This window comes from Odontesthes bonariensis, chromosome 10 (genome assembly GCF_027942865.1).
Source record: "Odontesthes bonariensis isolate fOdoBon6 chromosome 10, fOdoBon6.hap1, whole genome shotgun sequence".
Taxonomy (NCBI): Eukaryota; Metazoa; Chordata; class Actinopteri; order Atheriniformes; family Atherinopsidae; genus Odontesthes; species Odontesthes bonariensis.
In genome coordinates this window covers 29,350,803-29,378,455 of record NC_134515.1, presented here as the reverse complement: position 1 = coordinate 29,378,455, position 27,653 = coordinate 29,350,803, and the positions used below count along the sequence as shown (strand labels likewise).

Sequence of the window (27,653 nt, the reverse complement as noted above, 5' to 3'; positions counted from 1 at the left end):
TGACAGCAAATGTTTCAGATTACGATTTTGCTGTTTTATGGTTGAAGCAACACACCGTTAAATTGTATACTTTATAGTTCTAAGATATCCCTGTCTCGTATGGAAAGGTCCACATAGATGAGCACCGCTACATTGGTGACACATACTGGTACAGTGTAGTAAAACTGCCTTTTGTCAGTGTTGGATCCATGAGCATTGACTCATCTTTCATGTTTGGTCTTCCTTCTGTCGAGCCATTTTCCTCACTCTGCATGGAGTGTGTTTTCTCTGCATGCTGCACCTGTGACAGAAGGTGAACAGGAATTAAATGAACAGAGCATATCTGTCAAAGTTAACGGCTGAGAAAGACACATTTCATCCTTGTGGTAGTAAATTTATCATAAAAAATACACAATTCCACAAACTTGGACAAACGTGAAAAAAGATGTATTATTTTCACACGAAAGACATTTTCACATTTCATTCAGATAAAGCCCTCACTTTAATTATAAATGTATATCAAACCACCATCACTCAGTAAAATTATAACAAAGGATACATCTGTCGTTTAGATTAAATTCTCTCTGACGATTAAGATTATTTTCACGTTAATCGAATATCTCGCCTTTAATTCAAGGTTGGTTTGAGGGAACGTGTATCACGCTCTGCTCTTATTTTCATGGACCAATGAAAAGCTGCTGTACGTCATTACGTCTTATCCACTTGGAGATCATTGACGCTGATGTGTAGGATGTAGCAGGACGTGGCTAGCAAGTTGCTAGTGACGTTACGACTAGCCGAAAAATACTTAGAAATCTTTCTAAAGATCCGTTTCACTTCATGCCTAAGTAAGTACATCAGTCACTTGCGATATTTGTTTATAATATTTGTTTATATTGTACTTGAGCGTAAACAGGTATTTGCCAGCGTAAATTGTCCAGCCGGAGCTATGTCTGGTTAGCTCGATAGCCAATATCCTGTGAAAACCAGCGACGTCGTTGTTGCTAACAGTTTTAGCTGGTTAGCAAGCCTTAGCTAGATGTAAATCGTGACAACCAAGCTTTGGTGGTGTCCCAACTCAAGCATTAGGATCTTTCTTCACCTTGGCACCAGTTGTATTCATTACAAATCCCATTGCAATTTAGTGTAATCTCAGAAGTGAAATAATACACACCTAGCTAACATTAGCCTCGAGTCTTAGCTAACTTTTGTGCCAGCCATGCTTAGAACGATACGAGAAAAAGGTATATAAATCGGTTTGTGCAGCTTTAACTGAAAAAAGGCCAGCCACCAGTGAGCTAGGATAACAGGGTCCTGTCTTTAGACGATGAATACATCCTTGAGCAGTAGCACATGTCAGTTATCACGTTAGAAAATCACAGAACTTCGAATCGATGGCATCAATTTTGGGCTATTCATCAATATGACTGTTTTCTTTGTGATTACACAGTCGTGAGGTATCTATTAACAAGACACAATATTTCCCAACCATCCCCATTGTACTCCTTTAGTTTGTCTGATTATCATTTCGGCGTGTTGAAGTCACTGAGCTGTCAGCTAGTTAAATGTCTCCTGTTGCATTTTTTAAAATTAAATTAAATTTTTTTTGCAGGCTGTGTCTGTCTTCTTCGTCAGACAGATCAGTACATCAAGAGCTGAATGGAAATATTTGAGGCCTTTTGTGAGTGAGGTAGGCTTCAGATATTTGTATGATCTTTCTGCAAGTGAAAGTGGGATTTGGCCCAAAAAAATTTTTTGGATTCTTTATTAACCGCACTTAACAATAACAATTGGGGGAAAAAACTAAATCAAATCAGTATTTGGTGTTCCAGCATCCTAGTTGGCTATAACTTAAGCTATGGCATCTAATCTAGCTTTTGCACGGTGTCACGGTTCTCTGTGGATGCTTTTTTTTTTTTTTTTTTTTCTTCTCCAATAAAGTTTGATGAGCAAGTTCTGTAAACCCAGACTGAACCGATTAACACATTTTCAACATATAGTTAATTTGTCAGTACACAAAACAAGATTCCATTTTAGATTGAAAGATGCAATCCCTCAATTAACTCAGTTTACTCAATTTATGAAAACGGAAGTCATTTAAAACATTTAAGGGGGTGGGGTGGGCGTACATTGTCCATCAGATCAAAACGAGGAAAAGGGGCGGATGGAGCTGCTTTGCTGATCTGCATTCAGTACAGAATCTGGTTCGTCATGAGCTGTGATGGAGCCAGGTCTGTGCTACAGCACGAGTTCCATCTCATTTATCTCATTCTCCCACGACATCTGCCAGATGCTTACTTGCTGGTTAATCAAAGAAAAACGGTGTCAGTCTGATTGACTGTCTGATGTACTGTTGAACTGCTGCACTTAAAAAAAACAAACAAAAAAAAAAAAACCTTGTCCAATTCTTATGAGTGCATTTTTGTGAGGGGGGGCTGATTAAATTAAAACTAAGATGCAGTAAAGTCCTGCATCGTAGGTTCTGCATACCAAAGCAGAACTTGTTTGAGGACTATCTAGTTACTAAAGATATTTCTTCACTCCAGCACGTGTTTGATCTTGAATTAATTCTGCAGTATGTCCTCAACCTCAACTGAACCTCAACCTCCCTTATGGTGGTGTGTGTGTGGTGGTTATAGATGTAAAGTGCCTAAAACCTTTCTGAAGAATATTTCTGCCCACCATATCTACAATTGTATCCTTGTGCTGTGAAATTGCCTGAAAACACTGATTTCATTGTTGTTACTCAGGAGGTTGTGGGTAGTGTACCATGGGGTACGACGTTACAAGGTTCCAAGGTGAGGTGGATGAAGACCTGCTGTGTCCTATATGTAGTGGAGTGCTAGAAGAACCGGTGCAGGTAAGTCCCTCTTTCAAACATCTACTGTATACTTTTAAAAGTACCCCCTCCCTCCCCTCAGGGTTTTAGATATGCTGTAAAGCATTTTTCAGTTGCCTTTGAGTATGAATTGTGCTACATGTTTTCATTTCAGGCTCCACACTGTGAACATGCCTTCTGCAACGCCTGTATAACTCAGTGGTTCGCCCAGCAGCAGATTTGTCCTGTTGACCGCACCGTAGTGACACTGGCTCATCTCCGGCCTGTGCCCCGCATCATGCGCAACATGCTGTCCAAGCTGCAGATCAGCTGCGACAATGCAGGCTTCGGGTGCACAGCTACGCTGAGGTTGGACCAGCTGCAGTCGCACCTCAAGGACTGCGAGCACAACCCCAAAAGGCCTGTCAACTGTGAGGAGGGATGTGGGTGAGTGGCTTCCATCAAGTAGAAAATGGATGCTGTATTTTAAGTCGTGCTTGCGCTGGCCATAAATATCTCATCTTTAAGCACCAAAAGCGAAGTTCATATTGTCTCGGGCTTTCGGAATTCGCAACACAACCCAAAAGATTTGATGATATTTCTTCTGTCTCATTCTTACAGGCTTGAAATGCCCAAAGATGAGGTGCCCAACCATAACTGCATCAAACACTTGCGTAGCGTCGTCCAGCAGCAGCAAACTAAGATTTCAGAGCTGGAGAAAAATGTGGCAGAACACAAGCACCAGTTGGGGGAACAAGTAAGAGCTCTTTGCTGGTGCATTAAGAGGGAAAAAAAGGAAATTCCCACTATGTATCGTGTCCTAAAAAATAGTGTCTACCAAAGTCCTTTTAAATAGATCTAATTTTTCTTAAATCTTTTTATATTTAGGGGTCGATGCATTAAAGTGCTTAAAACATTTGGGTACAAGTTGTTTGTGACATTGATTTTCCTATGATGCAACATATTTTAGAGTGGCTTTGATCAGGACAAATCTTTGTCGAGGTGTTACAGGTGTGTCAGACTAGTTTATGAAAGTTTAAAGTGACCATCGCATTTTTTTTGATTTTTAATGGTGTGTTATGTGGCTCTTGGTGACCAGAAACGCGACGTTCAGCTGCTAAAAGCCTACATGAGAGCAATCCGCAGTGCAAACCCAAACCTGCAAAACCTCGAGGAGAGCATAGAGTACAATGAGATCCTGGAGTAAGTGAAGTTTCCATTCTCTTCCAAGTAGAAACCAAAAAAAAATCAACCCAATTCCTAATTTTCTTGTGTGTTTATCACCTTCCATCGTGAATTCAGGTGGGTGAACTCCATGCAGCCAGCCAGAGTGACCCGCTGGGGTGGCATGATCTCCACTCCCGATGCTGTGCTCCAGGCAGTCATCAAACGCTCCCTCATCGACAGCGGCTGTCCCCTCTCAATTGTGAACGACCTCATTGAGAACGCCCACGAGCGGAACTGGCCGCAGGGACTGGCCACTCTTGAGACTCGGCAGATGAACAGGCGCTACTATGAGAACTACGTTGCCAAGCGTATTCCTGGCAAGCAGGCAGTGGTGGTGATGGCCTGTGAAAATCAGCATATGGGGGAGGATATGATCCTGGAGCCCGGCCTTGTTATGATCTTTGCGCACGGAGTGGAGGAGATCTTATAACTGTACAGCGAGCTGTGCCGATCCAGAGACAAGTGGGGATGTCTCGGGGATGATTTTTTTTTTTTTTTTTTTTTTTGCTCTTTCACTCTGTGAAGTGAAAGAGGGGTTTATCCTCTTTGAAGGGGAAACCCGGGGAAAAAAAATAAAAATCTGGCTTATTTAAATTAAAACTTAGGTTCACTCCTAAGCTCCATACCTATGCCTTAAAGTAAGGACAAATACTTTATGAACCTGGCAGATATCAACATAATCCGACTGATGTCTGAGATAGAAGTTGAGATGGGATGTTTACAAGGTTTATATTTAGTGCATTATATTATCTGATTGTTCTGCTCCTGCTATAGTAATAAGCTTGAATCCCCCATTTAAAACCTTCAGTTGTATAAATGCTTGTAAATACAAATACTATATTGAATTATAAATGTTATACTTGTCACTGTAATTTGATTGTGATTCCTTTATTTCAGTTCTGTTTAGTGAGCTTGTGTTACTGCCTGGAAGGGTGTGAACTGAAGACTTTCTTTTTTTCCTCGCGTGCTTGCTTTGGTATTTAGTTTTCATGTGAATATTCCACAAGACATTGTGCTTCTTAGTTTTAGATTGTTCAAACCTTATGTGCCATTTGTTTTTATTTATTGTGTTGCCTTTTCGCAAACATGCTTGAAATTGTTACCATTTTCTATGTGGGAAACTGCCTTTTGGGCACATCTGAAGTTTATTGCGGGAAGTAAGAAAAAAAAGTGATTAACGTGTTTTCTATGTTGCCTCAGTTGTACATAGAGTCTCTATGTTCTAGTTGAAGTGTTAAAGTTGAGGATTAACATTTTGGATTTCATCCAAATGGGTCCGATGATATGTTAGACATTTACCTTGTTCCTCACAGTCGGGGAAACACCTTTTCATTGACACAAAACACCCCTTGGAGATTGTACAAATATTTGTGAAGTCACTCTTAAAAAGCTTTTTAGAGCTCAAATGAATTACCATTAGATAACTATTGATGTGGTAAGACACAAAATTTCAGCTGATGGTATAGAAGCCCACACAAGCTGCTTTATGCCCTTTGCTATTTTCCTTGTTATTGTTTTTGTTTTGTCTGTTATGTACTGCGTTGTACAGGCAAGAAAGTAATAAAACGTCATCCTAAATTTATGGATGTTTTTTTTCTTTAAATAACTCTTAATTTATATTTATAAATCTTAACTATTAAAATAATAATAGGCAATTCCTCATTACGCCACGGGAGGGCAGCAGCGGGCTGCGCGGCGTTCCATTTACAGAGCACATGAGATGAATACATCATTTGAAGATCTGAGTCATCGGACTGAGAGGGCGTTGAGGAGGACATGTTAAGTGTGAAGAGGTACTGATCCGGATTATGAAACCAAAGAGAAAAGTTTAACCACCGAACTCAGACGAAGAGACGTCTGACCTGACTCACTCTCCTTTTCACCGTCTAACCCAGACACCCACACGCTCTCCCTGACTGCTCTCCTCTCCTGCCAGCTTCGTCCTCATTGTTGGAGCCTAATCCCTCACCATTGTGATCAGCGGAATGTGAAATCAAGCGCTTTACCGAATACCGTGGCTCACTTATTGTCTACTCGCATCGTTATGTCATGTGGTTCGGGTGCTAGATGGTGCACCTCGATGAAAAAATGTTATGGTGTTACCCACAATTGTTACAATTGGCACCATTTATTCAAATAGACAATCGGGATTACCATTTGAGAAGAAATCACGATTTCACATATTTGGTATTATAAGAGGAAATCATCTAAAAATGAATTTCCAAGCCTACAGAGTTTTTTTAACCGGTTTATTGCTACAATATCAATCAGTAAGAAGTATTCACATCTCCATTGTCAAAATATTAGTTTCAGAAAAATGCGGTTAAATATCAAGTTTAGCAGTAATTCGGTAGATTGATCGCTGAACGTTGCCCTATGAGGAATTTTATCTGTAATGATTTTTTTTTCTTTTTTCTACCAATTCTGTAAACTGTAGGCTAGTTCAACCTATGCTATTTAATGAAGTAGTAACAATTTTAGTTTAAAATAGGTAACTACGCCTATAAAACGCATTTGTTGAGTTAAAACTGTGATATTTCTCTTTGAAATATAAAGTTTTTTTTTGTGATCAAATAATACTCGTTCCTGATTGGCTACAGATGAAATTTAGTTCTGTATCGTTGCGCGGTTAATGGCGCCATTAGACGAGTGTAGGTCTTGGGTGTAGATGAAAACGTTAGGCTGCGTTAGCCGTTTTTACGTTTTAACTACGTCCTAATTTTGACATTTTACAGCGTGTTTATTACTTTATTTTAAAAAAACTATCGTAGCGGCACTCTTTAATAACAAAAATATATTGCTACAGAAAGGAGTTCAACGACTTAAGCGTCAAATCAATCTCGCAGGTAACGTTAGCTAACGTTATGTTACGATAAATTAGCCATCTTCTGATAATAAACCTTATCTCATTCAGGTCGTCTGTAGTGCAATCATTTCAAAGTAACCACAAACTAAGTCAGATTTTGGGAGTGCAGTCAATTAAGCATTAGACATTTCCGTTTGTTGCACTATATTTATATATATATATATATATATATATATAAACACTTAGAACTTTGGTATCAGTTTGTTAAAAGCTTTCAAATGTATACGGCATCGATTTCCTTGAAGAAAACGTAATGGTAATTGGACTCTATAAGATTTCAGCTGCGTAATTTTAACAGACGTTCCTTTGCAACTTTACAGATGGAGTCACACGGCGCCGCAGTAACGGACGTGCATTGGTTGGTGAGGAGGGCGCAGAGAGTGACTGAGGCGGTGCTTGTGCTTGACAGGAGGGATCCTCTTCTCTCACTCACTCACTCTCTGCCCTGCACTAGTTCACGGCTTCCACTCCGGCGACCCTGCCTCCTGCATTTGAAGTTAACGGCCACTTTGCCTCTCATCTGAAAAGAGGATTGTAACCGGCCGTGCTGCTGCAACACCGACGATCTCAAAAAACAGCGGAGCCGGAGAGTCGACGAAAAGGTAAATGACTCTCAAAAAAACAGAACACGTCCGGACTCGCATTGGTTTAAGTTTCCTTGCAGCTCTGAATGTGTTTTGAGCAGCAGGCAAACGCCAGTCAAATACATGTGTGTGGGAGGGGGGGATCTTTGCAGCTCCTGAATGTGCGTTATCAACAAGAGCTGGACATGAAATGCACGAGTTTGGCATGTTCTCGTGCATTAACAACAGAGTAATTCACTCATCAGAACAACAAGCAGCAGGGCGCAGCTACTGCATTTCAATGCGCAGGGCTGTGCTTTGTGAAATGATCACAAACAGGCTTCATTTCAGTTTCCTTTGGAAAGTGTTATTATTGTTAATATCAGGCTGCTCGAGCTACCAATTTGGGAAACCCTCTGGTGAGCATTGTGGGATATTTGAGCTGCTGTGCCTGAAGAGGAAGCAGTTTCATGGGTGTCATGGGCTGGACAGTTAAGGTTTTACTTTAGACTATCTATACAATTTACAACTTTATATGTCACTAGTACTAGGAGCAAACGAGTTATTGCTCCCATGTGATTGGATCTTATCTGTTTGACATCAGTCTGGGATTGTATATGTTGTGGGACATGGTGCTGTACTAGTGGCATCAGTAATACCTCAACCAAAACACACTTCAAACAGCCCGAGGGTTTGCACAGTGTTTTCATCAGTCTGCAAAAATCCTTCACGGTGTGAAAGTAGATGACGGTGGGCGTTGGGCACTCTCTCTTCTTTGAGGTCAGCATTTACACAAAGCCACCCTTTTCAGTGTCTTTTGACAGTAAACGGTGAGTGTGGCTTTCAGCCCTCATGTGAGAAAAGCCGGAAAAACAAAGCATGCTGGATAGGCGTTTATTCGGACTCGTGTTTCTCCGCTTTTTTTCCATTGAGTTCTCTGTCCTAGAAACACTTGCATTTTTTTCCTTCTGACCTTTCCAGATGTTTGTCGTGTTATGACCAGGAAATTTCAAACCTGGGTCGTCTCTGGGGGAATTAATTTGTTTGTGCTGCAAGAGGATTCTCAGGCACAGACATTCACTCCTCGAGTGAGATCAATTGTGAAATGATCCATTGTTATTACATTGAAATGAGCTAGAATTGAGAATGCTTCGTGATTTGTGTCGTGGTTTGTAAATATTCGATGAGGTGAAGCTGGCACGATCTGAGACGTTTCATCACAGCCTTTTGTTTCCAGATTATTTCACTTGTCCGGTAATTCTATCCTCCAATTAGCCTTCAGTGCTTCCATTATGTCTTCACCACAGCCTGAAGCACATATTTACAACTCTGAATGTGACACTGCAAAGTAAAGTACTTGTAAAGTACAAGTCAGCGCATGTTTAGCATGTTTCTTTCTGATGACTCCTAATCCTTGGACTACTTGTAGGGTAGTGGAAGATATGACAAGATGGCATTTCCGATCAAATTCTCTAAAAACTTGACATTTAATTTAGTCTCATTTTCAGTTGTAGGTACATGTGTGGGCGAACCATGCGAGACTCCCGAGTATGAGCAACAACGTACTTGGAACTAAAAAAAAACAACAAAAAAAAACTGTTTGTTGCACACCAGTATGCTCCTTCTGAAGTCTGGCCAGGTCTCTCCGTGAATGCGGCATGCTGTTCCAAAAGGCTGCCTCCACAGAAAAGCTATTATATAAGTCACATTCATATCTAAAGTCAGAGTGATGGGCAGTCCTCACTTTGAAGCTTGGGAGCAAGCAAAGCCTCACCTACATTTTCCAAAGATTTCTGTGATTCATGTCGTGGTGAATGTCTTCTTTATTCACAATCCATATTCATTGTGTTCAGTTTCTCTAGTATTTCTCTGATTTGGAGCTTGTACTTTGCAAACCTCTCAATTCCTCAGATGTCCCCATACAGTTATAGACGAGTTAATAGAGCATGCTCATCTGTGACCATGCTATTATAACAGACTTTGTCTCTTAAAAAACCTATCCAGGACCCTGTTTAATATGATTTAGTAAATCGAATCAGTTATATAAATGGGACATTTGGTGGTATTTCTGCAAAATAAAGTAAACAAAGATGTTAAACTCGGCAAAGGTTGGGGGTTCCCGGAGCTCCACGCTTACATAGATGTACAGAAGTTCCTTTTTTCGCCGATTGTTGTAACTTCTGGCCGAACCTGCGAAGTGACCCCTTGAGCAAACAAGCCATTTATAGTAAGGGATTATTCCATTTTTCCTGCAATCAGTCACATTCGTGTCTGAATGCAGAATGCAGTTTGAAGCATGTTGTCTGGTTTTGAAGGTCTGTGACACGTTAGAAGGTTAAGGATTCATAGCTAATGACTGGGCACCCCCTTCCTGAGCTGGCTGCCTTCCTTTCTGCCTGTAGATCCTCCTACACGTTAGTCACCCGTGGCAGGGCATTGACAGAGAGCAGCTGATGGAGGGAAACACTTTCCATAGCAACCAAACATGTCGGTCCTTCCCCTCTGTTAATCTGATGCAATCTGAAAACACCGCATTGAGGAGAATTGTTGTAGTTTCACAAGAAAAACAAATGCCTAAGATTTGATGTAGAATTCACTCTCTCTCACACACACACACACACGCACGCAAAAGAAAAGTCTTTTCCAACCACAGCATGACGAAGTCAGTGACTTACTCTCTGCAAGTGTTGCAAAACAGCAGATTTCCTTGACACAAGGCGTGGGCGTTATAACAGCCTGCACAAACATTAGCCCTCATGGAAGAAAGGTCATCCCCAACTTTACCTTGAAATGATTCTTTTCGAGAGAGAGAGAGAGAGAGAGAGAGAGAGAGCTGTTTGTGGGTGTTTACATCAAGTCTCAAATAGTTTCATCGCATCACTTTTTGTAAATCGGCTGCTTCAGTGTTTCCAAACAAGACGTAAAAAGTGACTGTCAGTTTCTGAACCGACGCTTTTCTTCACAAATTCATTGGGTGAGTAGATGTTGCTTTTATGAACCGTTGCTGTACCACTTAAACACTTCGATTTTTCCGCACTCCTACTTAAAGAAGCACTTATGACAGCGTAGCTTTAGTGTAATGTCCGCTCAGAATATGTGCTTTATTCTGTAGCGAACCAAAGTAAATCATGGTGAATGGTACAGGCATTTAAATCTTTCATATGTCTAAACTACAGAGACTTCGCCACATAAATGTTTCTATAAAGGAACATAAACGGTTCCCTCGTAAAAAAGTTGCCATTTAACCTTAGTCCAGCAGTGTGACCTCACTGAAAGCTGACTTTGGCACACATCTAGTCTATAGCTAGTTATTTAAAGCTTCCGGCCTTTACAGAACGTCTTGAAATATTCATGCTTGCATCAAATCGTTAAGCTCGATTAGTAAATGCCTTTTTCAGAGGTCCATCCCATGTATGTGAGGGTATACAAATAGCTGTGGATATATCACACTATGCATTTCTCCTCTGAGTACATGAAATGCATTTCCCTGTTCTCTGTGCCCCGACTGGTCCTGATTCCCTCTGCATTGTGCATGCAAATCATTATCTAATCAGGAAGCGAGGAATCGGATTACTCAGAAAGGCTCGAGATTAGGTTGAACCAGACAATAATTACGATGGTGATGATGCTCAGCTGGTAAGCAGACTAAATAGACACGATGGTGCTCTTGATATAAACTTCCCTGGAGATTATGAAAGCAGGAACAGAAGAAACGACATCAAGAAGTTTAAAAAAAAAAGAAAAAAAGGAGGTGCACAAATAAACTTGAGAATCTATTTTTAGTTTATTTATCAGACAGTGTTTGAGTCTGGAGAATATTTCCGGGATAAACTGTTTGAGGCTGTCTTGTGATCAGTAGCAGGTGGCTTTTCATGATTCCTTCATGTGTCACTTTGCTGTCGATACAGGCTTGGCCCACCTGATTGGCTGCATAAACAGAAATGCTAGGCAACACTGCTGACCTTTTGAGGGAATTAAGTGAGGACACCGTGAACCTTTGAGAGTCCAAAGGGACCAAATGGAACCGAATCACATGTAGAGAGTTGATGTTATTTCAGACTATTCCATTTATTTCTCTCAGTACGTTCTTTGTCCCACGAGTACTCTGATTGTTTGCTCAGTGCGGGCAGCTGTCACTGATCGCCGCACCAGCTGCACTTGAATGTGTGATAAAAACCTGGGCACAAAAGTGTGCGCAACACCTTTGCAGTGAGGGCCTTTTCTGCTATGACTGAAAACCATCATTCAGTCTTGTTTGCTTTAATTTTGTGGTTGGTGATATAATGGACTTGATACTGAACAGCACCTCAGCTTTATAGTCTGTGTCTCTTGTTATTCCAGTTTCATTTCACAGCATTTATCCTGTTATACTTGAACTCTTTGCTCTTGGACTCCTTTTAGCACAGTCGAATCGCTACCTGTGAAATTAGCTGAATTAATAATGGATTTTTTTTTACAGTATTTTCATAAAAGCAGATTAGTTTTACCATTTTCTTTCAGCCTTTTGTGAGTTTATTATTCTAGATCTGTCTTTCATTTTCCTTTCATCCCTCCATTGTCTACCTACTTCCAAACTATAGTAAAACAAACTATAAAGGGACTCAGTTTGCCACCTGCAGCCATCATAAGCTGCAAGTCTTATTGCATACAGCATTATTGCCTATCACCCCGACATACTGTTAAAAATAAGAAGAATGTATAATTCCATCCTAAATTAATACATGGTGCAAATATTAGCCTCTATATGCTCTTTATGTCAGAAGAGGAATGCATCAGTCATTTATCACACATTTCTTCGGAAACAATTGATTTTTTTTATTTCCTATTAAACGTTTTACTTACGTGCATCTAAGACAGCTGCATAAACAGGATGACATCCTTCCTTTGTCCATTAACTCTTTTCTTATTTCCTCAGTGATTTATATTTATAACAAACAATCTAAATGCTCTTCCCGGCTTCAAGCTTTCATCTGCGCTAACATGTCAGCTCATTGTTTAGTTGGACTTGGATGTCTTGTTTACTTTCAGCCTTGTGTGACATTTAAGTCTCTTCATTTTCATATAAAGGGGGGGCCCTTAACAAGCCAGCTCGGTTTTTGTAACCTTTAGACAATGTTTGATTGTTTCTCTGCATCACGACACATCGCGCCACTCTTTGGTGCTAACTAAACGGATCAATCCCCATGGCGGTTGTTTCTTAAAGTTCATATGGGCTAGTGAGTAGATGGAAGCAGATTTTGGGTGCAGGGAATCCCCAAGAGTCAAAGTATCTTGAGAGACTGACATCATTTCTTACAGATCCAGTTTCAGTTGGATGCGTGTACGATATTTTTCATATTTGGAAGTGAAGCTGCATTTTTAAAACCATAATGTATCATCACACATGGAAAAAAATAATAACAGTGATGATAAAAGAAGTTTTCACACGTTCACAGCTCTACTTATTCTTGTTTCTGCCTCACACGCACTTTGGTTGTTGTTTCTCTGTGTCTACAATTATGGATTTCTACAGTGCAAGATGGAAGATGATATCTTTTGCTTGCAGCCAGGCTTTTATGTTTTACAAAGAAGCAGGCTACTGTGCACCCACCTTCTCTTTTCACTCCGTCTACGTCTCACTATTTCTCTCGCCTGTATGTACACAGAGAGGCAGTTAGTGCAGAAGCAGGCACCATGTCCGCCCCCACAAACCCAGAGGTGAAGGAACTGAACCCTGTCGACTTCATCCAGCTTCAGCAGTACATTGAATGTGAGTACAGACAGACAAGCAGGCGGGCGGGCAGGCAGCTTTTGCAGCTCTTAACATCCCTCCCCACACACACTTCCACCCACTCACACTCATTTTCACTCGCTCATACTTTCTCATATCTACAAGAGGCAGCAGTAGTCTACCACGTTTTTTTTTTTACCCAAGTTAAGTGCACATGTATTATGTTGCATCACAGACAAAATCATTTTTTTTGGTAGTACTTAATCAAATGCTCAAATGAGTTTTCAGAAATGTTGACTAAAAATGCTCTAAAGAAAATTTGAAATTAGTGAACTTCCCCCCTTCTTAGAGTCACGTGTGTACCCCTGTGTGACCTGTGCTCTTTTACTTTCAGACTGCAGCTTGAAGGTGAAAGATGTGCTAAAAGAATTTGATGCCGATGGGAGACTGGCCCAGCATCGACACGGAGAGGTAATAGGACGGTGTTTTCCCTCTGCACGCAGTCACGTCCTCTCCTCCACAAGTGACTCACAGCGATGTTAGCTACAAGGCACATAACTGCGTAAAATTATAGCCCTCAGCACAGCTGTTTAGTGTGAAATGGGACGATGATTCATGTATATTGGGCAGTTATTAATTTTCCTGTGCTGCTTAATTAGATTCTAACCTATCGATCATGTTGACTGAGCTGTTGAATTTGTAAGAGGTTGCAAATGTAAATGACTTCCTTAGATTTGCCCACGCAGCAAGGCCTTGCTAAACAGTGACCTAGCTGTGCAGTGTAAGCACAAATGTGATTGAAAAAAGATCTTTCCAATACTGCACATCAGTGGCTGACACTGCCAACTAATCTGTGCTAGAAGCTAATGCGGTTATCGTTAATGGATTATTTGGCTACGTTCAGATATATCAGGAGGAAAGCAGAAATACACCAATAAATTATCGGTGAATATTGGCTGTAATACACGGAGCGATTGAGTTATTGGTTGTACATAGTTTGTGGGTGCAGTATAGTGAGGCAGTTGCTTTGGTCTCTCTGTGACTTTATTTTCCATTTATTTTTGTGACCGAGCTGCCTCTATGTGACTTTGAGTATTCCTGGGGCATCTCTGCAGGGTATCAGACAGGGAAGTGGAATAATATCAACATGAAATGGGTTTGTGGCTCACCGTTATCGAGGGAATACTGCTTGCTAGCCATGCAGCATACCGTCATGTGAGTCCAGTCCTTTTCTTCAAGCTAAACAGATGGACTGGAAACTTGAATAAGGAGCTATTTTTTTTCTGCGCTGATGTTGTTTTGTGGCTCAGTCGTGTCGAAAACCGTGCAATAGCTTCAATTTGTTTTAGACATATTTTCCCATATGAATCACGGATTAAATATATCTGGTGAGTATCTTAGGCTGCTCAAAGCCTTTCAGCTGCCACATATACACTTAAGCTCAGCGATTTTTTTTTTTTTTTATTCTGAGCGAACAACAACAAATGTAAGATTTTCAAATGAACAGTCATATAATTGTCCTCTTCCTTTGCTTAAGAGGCGAGGACTTAGAGAAATGCAGACGTCAAAAAGCACACTGCAAACGGGAAGAGTAGCCCTCTTATTTTACATTTCACAAAACCACTGAAAATAAAATATGCCTCTCCCATTCATTTTTTTTTTCCCAGTGCATCAATGAGGAAGGCTTTGGCTTGTTCCTGAAGACTTATTTAGAAGTGGAGGACTTCCCTGTGGATCTCTGCCAGAGACTCTTCCGCTCCTTCCAAAACTCTGAACCCTCCGAGGAAGACGGCACTAGTGAGATTATTTATACACCATGAATTCACACAGCTCACTGCCTTCCCTTTACAGCAGGCCCTTATCAATTTACGCTTTGGCCTTTATGGAGTAAATTCATTTATCACTGCATGCCCATTCAGCACTGTTTATGCAGATATTGTAACCAGAGTACCCAAAGCTTTCTCCCTTTTCTCTTCTCTTTCCTGTAGAGGAGGTCTTCCTCAAGGATGTTTCATGTTACTTGTCCCTGCTGGAAGATGGCCAGCCCAGAGACAAACTAGAATGTGAGTCTTTTGTGTCTTTTCTGCCCAGAAGTATGAGTGGCGGTGTCGTCATTCCGCTTTCATTTCCTTTCTCTGTTTAGTTGCTTTCAGGCTTTATGACAGAGATGGCAACGGAGTCCTCGACAGCTCTGTAAGTTGTTGTAAAAATCTTTTACAGTAGAGCTCTTAATGTCTGTATTTTAGCTCACCAACCAGAATACAAAAATATAGTTCTTTGGTTGCATTTTTTTTTCTTTCTTTTAAAACAGGAAGTGGATCGGATTATTGCTCAGATGATGCATGCTGCAGAATATCTTGACTGGGACGTGTCAGAGCTCAAGCCAGTAAGCCCCAGAATGCCCTGCTCTGAAACGTGAACTTCCCACAAACACATAAAACTCTGCACAAACGTTGAGCCATGGCAGTAAATGTATCTCAAGATACATGCATTTGTTTGCACAAGATATCCCTCACATTGTTGAGCTCATTACACTGGCAATACTTATTGATGAAATGATAATCTGAACTACATATAGAATGTACAGATTCCCACGCCTGACAAGTTTTAGACTACATTTGACACTTTATACATTATAAGTGATAGAAAGGTGTGTGCTGATTGGATAATAACATCTAAATCTAATTTCGTCAGGTTCTGAAGGACATGATGAAAGCAATCGATGCTGACAGCAGTGGCACAGTGTCTCTGGATGAGTGGGTAGAAGGAGGCATGAACAACGTTCCCCTGCTCGTCTTGCTGGGTTTGAAGGTGCTTTGAAAGCAACGTGTTTCTTTTTTCATGAAGCAGAGCTCAGACATATTTCATTTTTACAGCAGGTGTCTCACCAAGTTGTAACTGCTCTTGTGTAACCCTGGCCTTGTGTGCCACTCCTCTGTCCTTTGCCTCCTCCTCCCTGTCTCTGAGGGCCTTTATGCCGACTCAGTGTTACAGGGTGTGGTAATGTCACCCCCCCCTCATGCAAGCTCTGCACCATCATAATGCTGTAGTGTTTTTCCACTTACTCTGCACCATCTAAGTGCTTGCATAAAATATCCATTTTTAGTGCTAATGCACTTTATTGGACTAAAGAAATTAATAATTTTAATGTAGGTTTTATTCATAAAAATGGTAGTCTCATACCGAGGACGGATCAGATTTGCGTTATGAGCCTATTAATGCGAATGTAAAAGCAACTTACAGCAGGTTTGATAGCTCACTGTGGCGATCTAAAAACCACAAACCAGATAGTGCTTCTGGGTTTGGCCTCTGCAACAATGCTGGGGACTTCCCCTCAGGCTATTTCTAACCACCAATGGACATTTGAATCCTGGGTTGCATGAATTCAGCTCTCTCACAGTTGATGTATGCCGCCTATTATGCCTCGTGCAGCAAGTGTTCGGCTGAAAAATTGACCTAAAAAATGTCAGCGTAATCTGGATAAGAGAACTGGTCACTCTGTAAACAGATCAAAAGTAACGTTTTAATCTTGTGTTGGTAAAGATTATGGTCAATGTTGGTTTGAACATCCATGATGTTGTTCGGTTTGCTACGATGTGTAGAGTCACCATTTACAGTCTCATTAAGGCACCATTAGTCGTGAGTGGGTGCGAAAAAAGCAGCTGAGATGCGGTCCCCGACCACAGTACATTTATGGACGTTTGTAGTAAGTGCATCCAAAATTCAACAAGGAAGGAGAAAAACTTCTGGTCTTTCTTGTCTTTTAAAGGAGAAGTTCACTATTTAAGACCTTGAGTCCCAGTTCCAGCTTGTTTATCAAGAATAAGAAATGAGGAGACCATTTTCACAACAATAGCTCATTTCTATCCATTTTGGCTGTTTTCGCTGGTCCATCCTGCTGCTACAGACAGGGTTCCATTGGGCACTCTGTTCAATGTCCTTAAAACAATACTAATGTTAATTTTAAAGAAAAGGTCAACTCACCGGGTGGTTAGTGATATTAAAAAAAAAAATGTCGGCGCATTTTATGGTTTTCCATCCGTGTAATCCGTGTTTTTTGCTGTTCAGGAACTATTTTTCATGCTAAATCACGACGCACGTAAACATCCGCTCTATATTTGAGTCTGAGGCTCTAGCCCTGGCGCAGTGATCTGACAGTGAAAGTGAAAGTGAAAAGTCTTCCAAACGGAATACAATTGGATTACAAAATGCTAAATAAAGCAAGAAATAACTTTTATTTCGCAATGCAATTTTTTTTGGGACACACAGGAACATCCACGAACCACCCGGTGAGTTGACCTTTTCTTTAAAATTAACATTAGTATTGTTTTAAGGACATTGAACAGAGTGCCCAATGGAACCCTGTTTGTAGCAGCAGGATGGACCAGCGAAAACAGCCAAAATGGATAGAAATGAGCTATTGTTGTGAAAATGGTCTCCTCATTTCTTATTCTTGATAAACAAGCTGGAACTGGGACTCAAGGTCTTAAATAGTGAACTTCTCCTTTAAACAATGATTTTTCTGTCCAAAAGATGCAGATGTGTTTGATCAATAATGAAGACCATAACCCATGATGCTCTTCCCTGTCTTGCATTGTCATCAACGATTGCTCCTTGAACGATCAGATGACCCAAACGGACGGGCAGCACCTTTGGAGGATGAAAAATTTTAATAAGCCTGTGTACTGCAACGTGTGCCATAGCATGCTGCTGGGTTTGAGGAAGCAAGGGCTGTGTTGCACCTGTGAGTACCTGAACCCACCAGAGGAGGGCGACACTGCAGTGACATTTCTCAAAAGATTTCCCGATTTTAAACATTTTTTGGTTTAATTATAACTCTGCTGCCAGCTTTTTATTTGACATAGTGATTTCTACTCAAGATTCATATGACAATTGAATTATGTGCAGGCTGTAAATACACAGTCCACGGACGCTGTGCTAACAGGAACCCAGCTCCTTGTACCAGGACGTATGTGAAGTCAAAGAAAGAAACGGGGGTATGTTCGTGTCTCCATGGCAACCTGTACATTAACATACATAGCCAGTGCTTGTATTTATCCTTTACCTTAACGCTTCTACGTGTGGACTTGCTTCCCACTTCACAGATTCCAGCGCATGACTGGGTGAGTGGGAACTGTGATTCTAGGAAGTGCGATAGATGCCAAAAGAAGATCAAGAGTCTCCAAGGCTTAACAGGCAAACACTGTGTGTGGTGCCATGCCATGGTGAGGAAGCTTTCAAGTGTGTGACTGATCTTTTTTAGAACTCAAAGGATTTAAAAGTGTACCACTCTTATCTTTCAAACTAAAATATTCGTTCCTAAAATAACTGAATAGCATAGTTTTAACTAGTTCACCGAGGGTTAAATCCTACTTTGAGTCGTTGTGAGAGTCGACCTTTTGACCTCACTCAAAACTGATACTTTAAAACCTTTGACCTCACTCAAAAATTGTGTGGTCCAAGGCTGTAAATGGACCAAATGAAAACTTTCTCACTTGTATGCACAGGAGCACGGCTGACCAAACCTCAGAAGAGCACAGCCACCTATCTGCTTGTGGCTGGTTATTACAGAAGAGTCGTGACTTGTTACGATCTACATTAAGTTTGAAAATCATCCTAGATAATAGGGCAGATGAATTGTTTAAATCCCATGTGTATAGTTAAGGAAAGTAGACTAATCAGCTGTAACTTCATGATCACGGACAAGTGAAGTAAAAACATCATCTGGTGTAAGGTACCTGGCTGGGGTTGGGCTATATAAGGCTGCAAGTGAACATCTTGTCCTAGAAATTGATGTGTTTGAAGTAGAAAAATGGGCAAGCATGTTGACGAGGGCCAGATTGTGTTGGCTAGTCAGCTGGGTCATAGCATCTCCTCAACTGCCGTTCTTGTGGGATGTTCCCCCAGTCTGCAGTAGTCAGGACCTACCAAAAGGGGTCCAAGGAAGTAAAAACGGTGAACCGGCAATCCAGTAGAGGAGCTACTGCTGCAAATTGTTGAATAAGATATTGCTATTTTCAATAGAAAAGTGTCAGAACGCACAGTGCATTACTGCTTGTAGCCCATGCTAACCTGTGTCAGCTGATGACAGTGGCCTCTTTCAGCAGGATCGTGTGTCCTGCTAAACTGCAAAAAAATTGTTCAACAATAGTTTGAGGAACATAGCAGTGAGTTTGAGGTGTTGATTTGGCCTCCAAATGCTCCACATTTCAATCCAATCGTGCATCTGTGGAAGCTACTGGACAAACCGGTCCGATCCACGGACGCCTCACCTAGCAACATGCAGGCCATCAAGGATCTGCTACTGACAGCTTGGTGCCACATACCACAGGATGCCATCAGAGGCAAAGGGGAGTCCGTGCTTTGATGGGTCAGGGCTGTTTTGGTGGTGAAAAAGGGGACCCTCTCAATATTATACAGGTTGTCACAATGTTATGGCTGACTGGAGTAAACTGAACAATAAGGAGATTTGGTTTCATTTCTACCCCCTCTCTTATCACTGTAACCATCTAACAAAGAAATAATATATATTTTTGAAATCTTTTAAAAGATAAAGATTGTTTTCTGTCAGTCTTGACTGCTTTAAGAGCTTATGTAATGTGTCACCTACCTGTGTTAACCAGCTTCATGATGACTGTGCAGACAAGGAGCCAAGAGAGTGTACCTGTGGGCCACTCAGAGATCATATCCTCCCTCCGTGGGCAATATATCCTGTTATAAAGGTACAGAATTATCTTCCGGCACATCTCAAGAACATGTACAGTACAAACAGCACCTGTCACACCAACGCAGAACATAACGTCAGCCAGTGCTGCTTCTTGTTGTTGGTACCAACCTTCATATTGGTTTTGCATTTTGACAGACAAATAGTGGAGGTTTTTTTGGGGGGGGCGGGAGGGGGTTGTCCTCAAAAGGTAGTAGAATTTATCTATTACATTTTTCATAGTTCATTTACTCCATACTTTTTTTTTGTCTCCAAAGGAGAGACCAAACAATGTGAAGAATGGCTCCTCTGGGTCAACAGATGACAGCGAGCTCAATATTACTCCTGATGGACAAGTGCTTCAGGTCTTTGCAAAAAAAGTTCTTAGAAGTTATTACATTTGTTTTCCATCTGTGTAATTCGAATAACTATCCTATGTTTATACATGAACAGATCATCCCTGTGCCAAATACCCATCCTCTTCTAGTGTTTGTCAACCCTAAAAGTGGCGGCAAGCAGGGGGAAAGGTGAGTCCAGAAAGATATCGTTCAGGGGAAAAAAAAAATTTTTGTGATGGCGTACATTGTTAAGCTTGAGTTGGTGTATTTCAGAGTCCTGCGTAAATTCCAGTATTTGCTGAATCCCCGGCAAGTTTACAACCTCTCAAATGGTGGCCCTGGACCAGGGTAAGGTATTTCAGACCACATGCTGAATACTTGAGCTCTGTTCCTTACCTCGCTGTTATAGTTCTCACAGCCATTATCTTTTTTCAGACTGAGCTTCTTCAGAAATCTGAAGGACTACAGAATCTTAGTGTGCGGTGGAGATGGCACAGTTGGCTGGATTCTAGACGCGATAGGTGAGCTTATTAGGCTAACCTCCGGAGCAGGCATGTGTGGAATATATTCATACACTTTTTTTCCATTTCTTTCAATCAGACAAAGCCAACCTACTGGTGCGGCCACCTGTCGCTGTGCTTCCTCTGGGCACAGGAAATGACCTTGCACGATGTCTGCGTTGGGGAGGAGGTGAGAAATGAATGAGACTCTTGAGTTTCGCTTCGTGAAAAAACTGAGAGGGTTGCACCTCTCTAAATATTGCTTCAACGCAAGCATTAGTCCTCCAAATTTCTTTCTGTAACTTCTGTAACCATGAAGGGACTCAGTTACATTGCTCTCCTGCTATCTCTATTTTTTTTTTTTTTTTTACAGGTTATGATGGCGAAGGTCTGAATCGTATACTTAAAGACATCGAGGGGAGCTCTCAGGTGCTGATGGACCGCTGGACCGTGCAGGTTATCACAGATGAGAATGAGGAGGAGGGTGACCCAGTGCCATATGAAATCATCAACAACTACTTCTCTATTGGAGTCGTGAGTGTCGCAGAAATATGTCACAGAAGAGGAAGTGTTTTGTTTGGGTTGGGGTGGGGGGGGGGCAGGTTGTTGTATGCTGTTTTGCTCATTGCTGTATTGTGTTTGCATTGATAGGATGCTTCCATTGCTCACCGGTTTCACACAATGAGGGAAAAACATCCTCAGAAATTCAACAGCAGGTATGCACTTTTGTTGGAACATATGAGGAACAGCAGAAACAGACAAAGAGGCAGGGACAAGATTATCCTATTCATCATATGAAAAGGCAAGTAAACGTGAACAGGAAAAAAAATATATATATATATATTTTCTTTTTCCTGTTCACGTTTACTTGCCTTTTTAAAAGCTGAAAAAAAAATGCAGGTGGCAACAGCAGATGTCTGCGGCAGCGAGTGTCTGCACATGGCTCTATCTCTTTCAGGAGAAAATGTTCTTTGAATGGGAAATAACAGTTAAACCTAAAAGACACACTTTTTTGTAACTGCAGAATGAAGAACAAGTTGTGGTATTTTGAATTTGCCACCTCAGAAACCATCTCGGCTTCCTGCAAAAAGCTGAACGAAGGTTTGACAATAGAGGTGAGAACAGAGCATCAGCAGCACCAGAACAGCAAATGTGCATTTTAGCTTTGAAAAAAAGCTACTAAAAATATGTTTCCACTGACAGTATGCTGATGCTCTGCTCTCTCTCTCTCTCTCTCTCTCTCTCTGTATCTTGCTGTACTTTCTCCAGTGCTGTGGCACTCCTCTGGATCTCAGTGGCCTGTCTCTGGAGGGGGTGGCCATCCTTAACATTCCCAGCATGCATGGTGGCTCCAATCTGTGGGGTGAGACCAAAAAAGTGGACGCTAAGGGATTGACAAGTCAGGAAGAGCCTGAGGTGATCGTCAACCCTGAGATCTTGAAAGTGACTTCCCAAGGTACTCAACCTCAACCTCGACCTCAACTTCACTTTACAGGGATGTTAAACCTGGTTGCATTATGTGACTAGTTTGTGACAGTTCCCCTTAGCTCTACAGAGCCCATTAGCTAATAGTTTTTTAGCAAAGTCTAAATCCAGATTTCCCGTTGCAGCTGTTATCAGTTAAAAAGCTGATAAGCCGATCATACATTACCTGTTAAGCACCAAAGCACGCACTGACTAAATCAAACTAGCTGGAATCATGCACTGCAGCATGGATTTTTCCAAAACAGGTCCACCAGACGTTTTACCTGCTAGTTCCTGACTACTCTCTCCAAACAGTCTCTGAGTGAGCTCAGGTGTGACAATAGCAGGTACATCTGTGGAACATTGATGGCGAGGGCACGAGCGTGCTGATAAGGTTGACGGCCTCGTACTCTTTTCTGCAGGTGTGGATGCGGCCTTCCTGCCATTTGTCAGTGTTGTAGATACATATAAAATGTGGTGAGCATACCACCTAAAGTCACTGTTGTGGACAAGTAAGGAACATCATACGGCCTCCTTTATTTACTGCAAACCTGCTATGTGCAGCGTAACTAATTGTTCATACATTTTCTGTTGTTTATGTGAGTTCTCAAAATGCAACATGACAGTAGCAACACTATTAACTCTGAAGAAATCTGTAGAATTGAAACGTCATCAAATGATTAAAACATCTTAGCCAATTTTGGAAACAGCTAAGCAACGTGACCAAACCAGATATAGAACAAGCATGAAGTTGACAGCAGATCATTTGTGGTTTGCTACCTTTGAGGCACGTGTGTTGTGTTTCATATGCATTTTGTGGTTGTTGTTTTTTTTTTTTCGTAAAGGCTGCACAAGCATTATTGCAGTGCTCAAGATTGCTGTGGCTCTTTAGCTACCAGATTACAAATGAATGTTAATGTTGCTTTTGTCTCCTGGATGTGTCACTGGATGACTATTCAATAAATGCAGTGTTAAGAGGGCAATTTACTCACAGCTTCCAGTGAAATAAAACTGGCACCCATGTGACAAACTTCATGTTTTGGAGACGGAAACATGCACGTACTAATAGTTTCTGACCACTAGAGGGCAGTAAAAACCAGCTGTAAACACAACATTGACCCATCTATTTAGTGCTTGTCCTGACTTGCCTGTTCACACATCTGCAGATACTGAACACACATTTGGCGGAAGTTTAGCCTGATTTTGTTCTCACAAGGAAGGTATTCAAGTTAAACTTTTAATTGTTTGACCGAGTCCTCAAGCTAGAAGACAGCTTCTGCTGGAAGCAACATTTCCAGACAAGAAATCCATCCAAAGGCCACGATTGTGATTCCTTGCTAATATATAAGCCACTTCACAAGACTTACACTTTGATTGCCAGTTTAAGGACAAACATATAATCCAGCAGATTTGTCAAATGCTCCTCATATACGCAGTTATTTTGTTATATTAAATGACATCAACTCTGACCCCATAAATACGATGACTGCCATCTTGCTTTGTCTCAGGCTAAAATTATTTTTCATGTCGGTGCGTCCCTATTTCCACGTGTTCTTGTCAGATCTCAGTGACCGTCGATTAGAAGTGGTCGGTCTCGAAGGAGCCATGGAGATGGGACAGATATACACTGGCCTCAAGAGTGCCGTGCGGCTCGCAAAGACTTCGCAGATCACCATCAGGTGAGAAACATGTTCAGACGTAACAAGCACGGCCTTTCAGGCCTATGATGCCTTGTAGTTGACTTTGGACGAGAACAATCAATGGCCGATGCTTTCCACAAAACAGACATTTACATGTACCTTTTTAGCATTTTAAACACATGTTCAGGAGTTCAATGCCTTATTTGTCCCCCTGTGCTTTACACCAGGACTACGAAAGCTTTACCAATGCAGATAGATGGAGAGCCGTGGATGCAGCCCCCCTGCACGGTAAATACAGCGTAATCACAGAAAAATTTTAATGCAAATGTAAAAGCAACTTACAGCAGGTTTGATAGCTCACTGTGGCGATCTAAAAACCACAAACCAGATAGTGCTTCTGGGTTTGGCCTCTGCAACAATGCTGGGGACTTCCCCTCAGGCTATTTCTAACCACCAATGGACATTTGAATCCTGGGTTGCATGAATTCAGCTCTCTCACAGTTGATGTATGCCGCCTATTATGCCTCGTGCAGCAAGTGTTCGGCTGAGAAATTGACCTAAAAAATGTCAGCGTAATCTGGATAAGAGAACTGGTCACTCTGTAAACAGATCAAAAGTAACGTTTTAATCTTGTGTTGGTAAAGATTATGGTCAATGTTGGTTTGAACATCCATGATGTTGTTCGGTTTGCTACGATGTGTAGAGTCACCATTTACAGTCTCATTAAGGCACCATTAGTCGTGAGTGGGTGCGAAAAAAGCAGCTGAGATGCGGTCCCCGACCACAGTACATTTATGGACGTTTGTAGTAAGTGCATCCAAAATTCAACAAGGAAGGAGAAAAACTTCTGGTCTTTCTTGTCTTTTAAAGGAGAAGTTCACTATTTAAGACCTTGAGTCCCAGTTCCAGCTTACTTATCAACAACAATAGCTCATTTCTATCCATTTTGGCTGTTTTCGCTGGTCCATCCTGCTGCTACAGACAGGGTTCCATTGGGCACTCTGTTCAATGTCCTTAAAACAATACTAATGTTAATTTTAAAGAAAAGGTCAACTCACCGGGTGGTTAGTGATATTAAAATAAAAAATGTCGGCGCATTTTATGGTTTTCCATCCGTGTAATCCGTGTTCTTTGCTGTTCAGGAACTATTTTTCATGCTAAATCACGACGCACGTAAACATCTGCTCTATATTTGAGTCTGAGGCTCTAGCCCTGGCGCAGTGATCTGACAGTGAAAGTGAAAGTGAAAAGTCTTCCAAACGGAATACAATTGGATTACAAAATGCTAAATAAAGCAAGAAATAACTTTTATTTCGCAACGCAATTTTTTTTGGGACACACAGGAACATCCACGAACCACCCAGTGAGTTGACCTTTTCTTTAAAATTAACATTAGTATTGTTTTAAGGACATTGAACAGAGTGCCCAATGGAACCCTGTCTGTAGCAGCAGGATGAACCAGCGAAAACAGCCAAAATGGATAGATATGAGCTATTGTTGTGAAAATGGTCTCCTCGTTTCTTATTCTTGATAAACAAGCTGGAACTGGGACTCAAGGTCTTAAATAGTGAACTTCTCCTTTAAACAATGATTTTTCTGTCCAAAAGATGCAGATGTGTTTGATCAATAATGAAGACCATAACCCATGATGCTCTTCCCTGTCTTGCATTGCCATCAACGATTGCTCCTTGACGCCATAAATACGATGACTGCCATCTTAGCGTAATCACAGAAACACCATGGCAGCTTAAGCAATGGAATGAGTTCAATGTCTTATTCTGGTTATACTGTTAACCCATCAGATGTTTTGTCATTTTTTTGTTTTCTTTTCTTTTCAGATTCAAATCACACACAAGAATCAAGCCTGTATGTTGATGGCGCCTCAGGCCAAAGGCCAAGGTTTTTTCACCTACAAATAAAAAAGAACGGATTCGATGCATGTGTTCATTGTTTATGGAGGACTGACAAATTTTTTTAATGAAAATTTACTTTGAACGTGTATGTTGTAGAATGTTGACTTAATAACACAGACAGGTTAACGATTTCAAAGTCTTCACAACATGTAACCGAAGCATGACATTAAGTCAGCACCAACTTTAAGGTAAAATATGTTTGTGTTGTGGCAAAAGGATTTTGTCCAAATTTTCTCAGTGTTTTTTATCAGTACTCTTATCAGGTTAAAGTTAATTGAATATCACGCTAAAAGAAGAATATATAGCTTCATGTGCCTTGATGATATGTTCCCTATAGTTGTTGGTTAGGTAAAAGACATACAGTCCGCCGTGCACTACACACTTTGAGCATAGACCACGTAGTATTGTGTTGTTATGGCTGTAAATACGCTCTAAAAGCCAAATATATATTCAGGTCATTTCAGAGCCAAGAGAGAAGTAAAGGCAAAACTAAATTTCAAATTTAGGCTAATGTCATTAGGCTTTTCTCGTTTATTTCAAAAGATACTTGAAAGTGTTTTGGGGGGAACAGAAAAAGGACTGCAGCAGTCGTCCAACTGTTCCCTTGTGTGAGTGTGTTTGCGAAAGTCTTTCTATCTTCATGTGGACCAATTTTGGTTTGTGTGTGCATGTGTTTGAGGGGTACTAAAGGTACCTGAGGGGGTAAAAGAGCTACTCTCCCAAGAGCAGAAAAAGGAGAAGTGTAAACTGAACTTTCAATGAATTGGATTTGAAACTATTGACTCAGACCGCTTTTATTGTATGTTATCTTTACTGTAAATGCTTTATCGGTCATATTATTGAACTATATCTTGAGGATGTAAATGCAGTATGCCTGAAATAACTCAGTATGTAAAGATTTTAATAAATCATCTGGATTTCAGTTTTTGTTGTGCTTTTTCTTAGGTAGATAACAGAAAATGGCTTTTCCTTGAACGGGGCAACATTTCATTTTAATCCGTGGCCACAGATGGCTTCCACTTTGACCTGGTCCACTGCCACATATATACATGTCTGCTCAGCCTCCTACTTTACAACCTAATCATTATTATTAAACAAATATCCGAAATCTTTGCAGTGTTGTCTTCCACCGAATACTTCTGATTAACAAAAACTTCAAACACACTTGAGAGGTTTATGTAGTGCAAGAAACGCTGCCTTAAAATGCTGTAGGACAAATCACGACTGCAGACGTGGGAGAAAACGAGCAGCCTTGGGTTGAAAGGTTTTAAACAAATGTTTGAATATTGCAAAAATTCGGCCACTCAGGTGTCAAGTGAGAAGCCTTTTTCAGCCATGGTTTTAAGAGAGAGAAAAAAATATTTGAAACACAAACATATCTGAAGGTGAAATACATTGTAAACAAACTCCTGAAGTACATTTGAAGTATTTCATTTGAAAATTGAAGGATCCGAAATGAAGCAGATACACATAGTAGCGTTTTAGTGCTTACATGATTTCCGATGATTCAAACGTCCAAGTGTATGTGATTATACCCGTATGGTGAGTGGCACATGGAATACAAGTATTACACAGTATTGACTACAGTCCCTTTGCAGTGTCATAAAGATGAATTGATGTATGTTCAAATGTTTGTTCAAATATCGAATACAAACAAATTACATTGGAGCTGGTTTATTTTCATGGAGAATAACTGGTCGTTCTTTCACATTCAAGTCCGCATAGCTGCTATTCACCGGCCTATAGGTCAATCCCATATATTTTCACTGTGAAGGTTTTTTTTAAATGAAAAGCGTCATTGTTTTGCAATACTTGCCGCCCTACCGTATGTGCACTGTAAGTGTGACACAAAAACTCCCAAGCCGCCCTTGAAGGCACCTCAGTGGCTGCGAGTCAGCGCGGTTCGGCACTCACTTTTGTGTCCTTCACAAA

The 27,653-nt window shown here is 40.9% G+C and overlaps 2 protein-coding genes across 2 annotated transcripts; both read left to right on the top strand.

The window, feature by feature from the left end:
- Positions 1 to 710: 710 nt before the first annotated feature.
- Positions 711 to 5,606, top strand: rnf41 (ring finger protein 41). The gene is made up of 7 exons (XM_075475188.1): positions 711 to 827; positions 1,592 to 1,669; positions 2,730 to 2,839; positions 2,973 to 3,244; positions 3,419 to 3,554; positions 3,897 to 4,000; positions 4,100 to 5,606. The coding sequence occupies exons 3-7, from the start codon at positions 2,750 to 2,752 to the stop codon at positions 4,452 to 4,454; spliced, it is 957 nt and encodes a 318-aa protein (XP_075331303.1). The 5' UTR covers positions 711 to 827; positions 1,592 to 1,669; positions 2,730 to 2,749; the 3' UTR covers positions 4,455 to 5,606.
- A 1,662-nt stretch (positions 5,607 to 7,268) lies between these two features.
- dgkaa (diacylglycerol kinase, alpha a) lies at positions 7,269 to 26,637 on the top strand. The gene is made up of 24 exons (XM_075475187.1): positions 7,269 to 7,492; positions 13,099 to 13,202; positions 13,558 to 13,634; positions 14,831 to 14,960; positions 15,152 to 15,226; positions 15,307 to 15,356; positions 15,475 to 15,549; positions 15,858 to 15,974; positions 17,790 to 17,907; positions 18,072 to 18,160; positions 18,269 to 18,388; positions 19,787 to 19,885; positions 20,145 to 20,231; positions 20,320 to 20,393; positions 20,478 to 20,552; positions 20,640 to 20,725; positions 20,805 to 20,894; positions 21,078 to 21,238; positions 21,356 to 21,420; positions 21,729 to 21,819; positions 21,974 to 22,160; positions 23,730 to 23,847; positions 24,036 to 24,096; positions 25,647 to 26,637. The coding sequence occupies exons 2-24, from the start codon at positions 13,127 to 13,129 to the stop codon at positions 25,725 to 25,727; spliced, it is 2,202 nt and encodes a 733-aa protein (XP_075331302.1). The 5' UTR covers positions 7,269 to 7,492; positions 13,099 to 13,126; the 3' UTR covers positions 25,728 to 26,637.
- Positions 26,638 to 27,653: the final 1,016 nt, after the last annotated feature.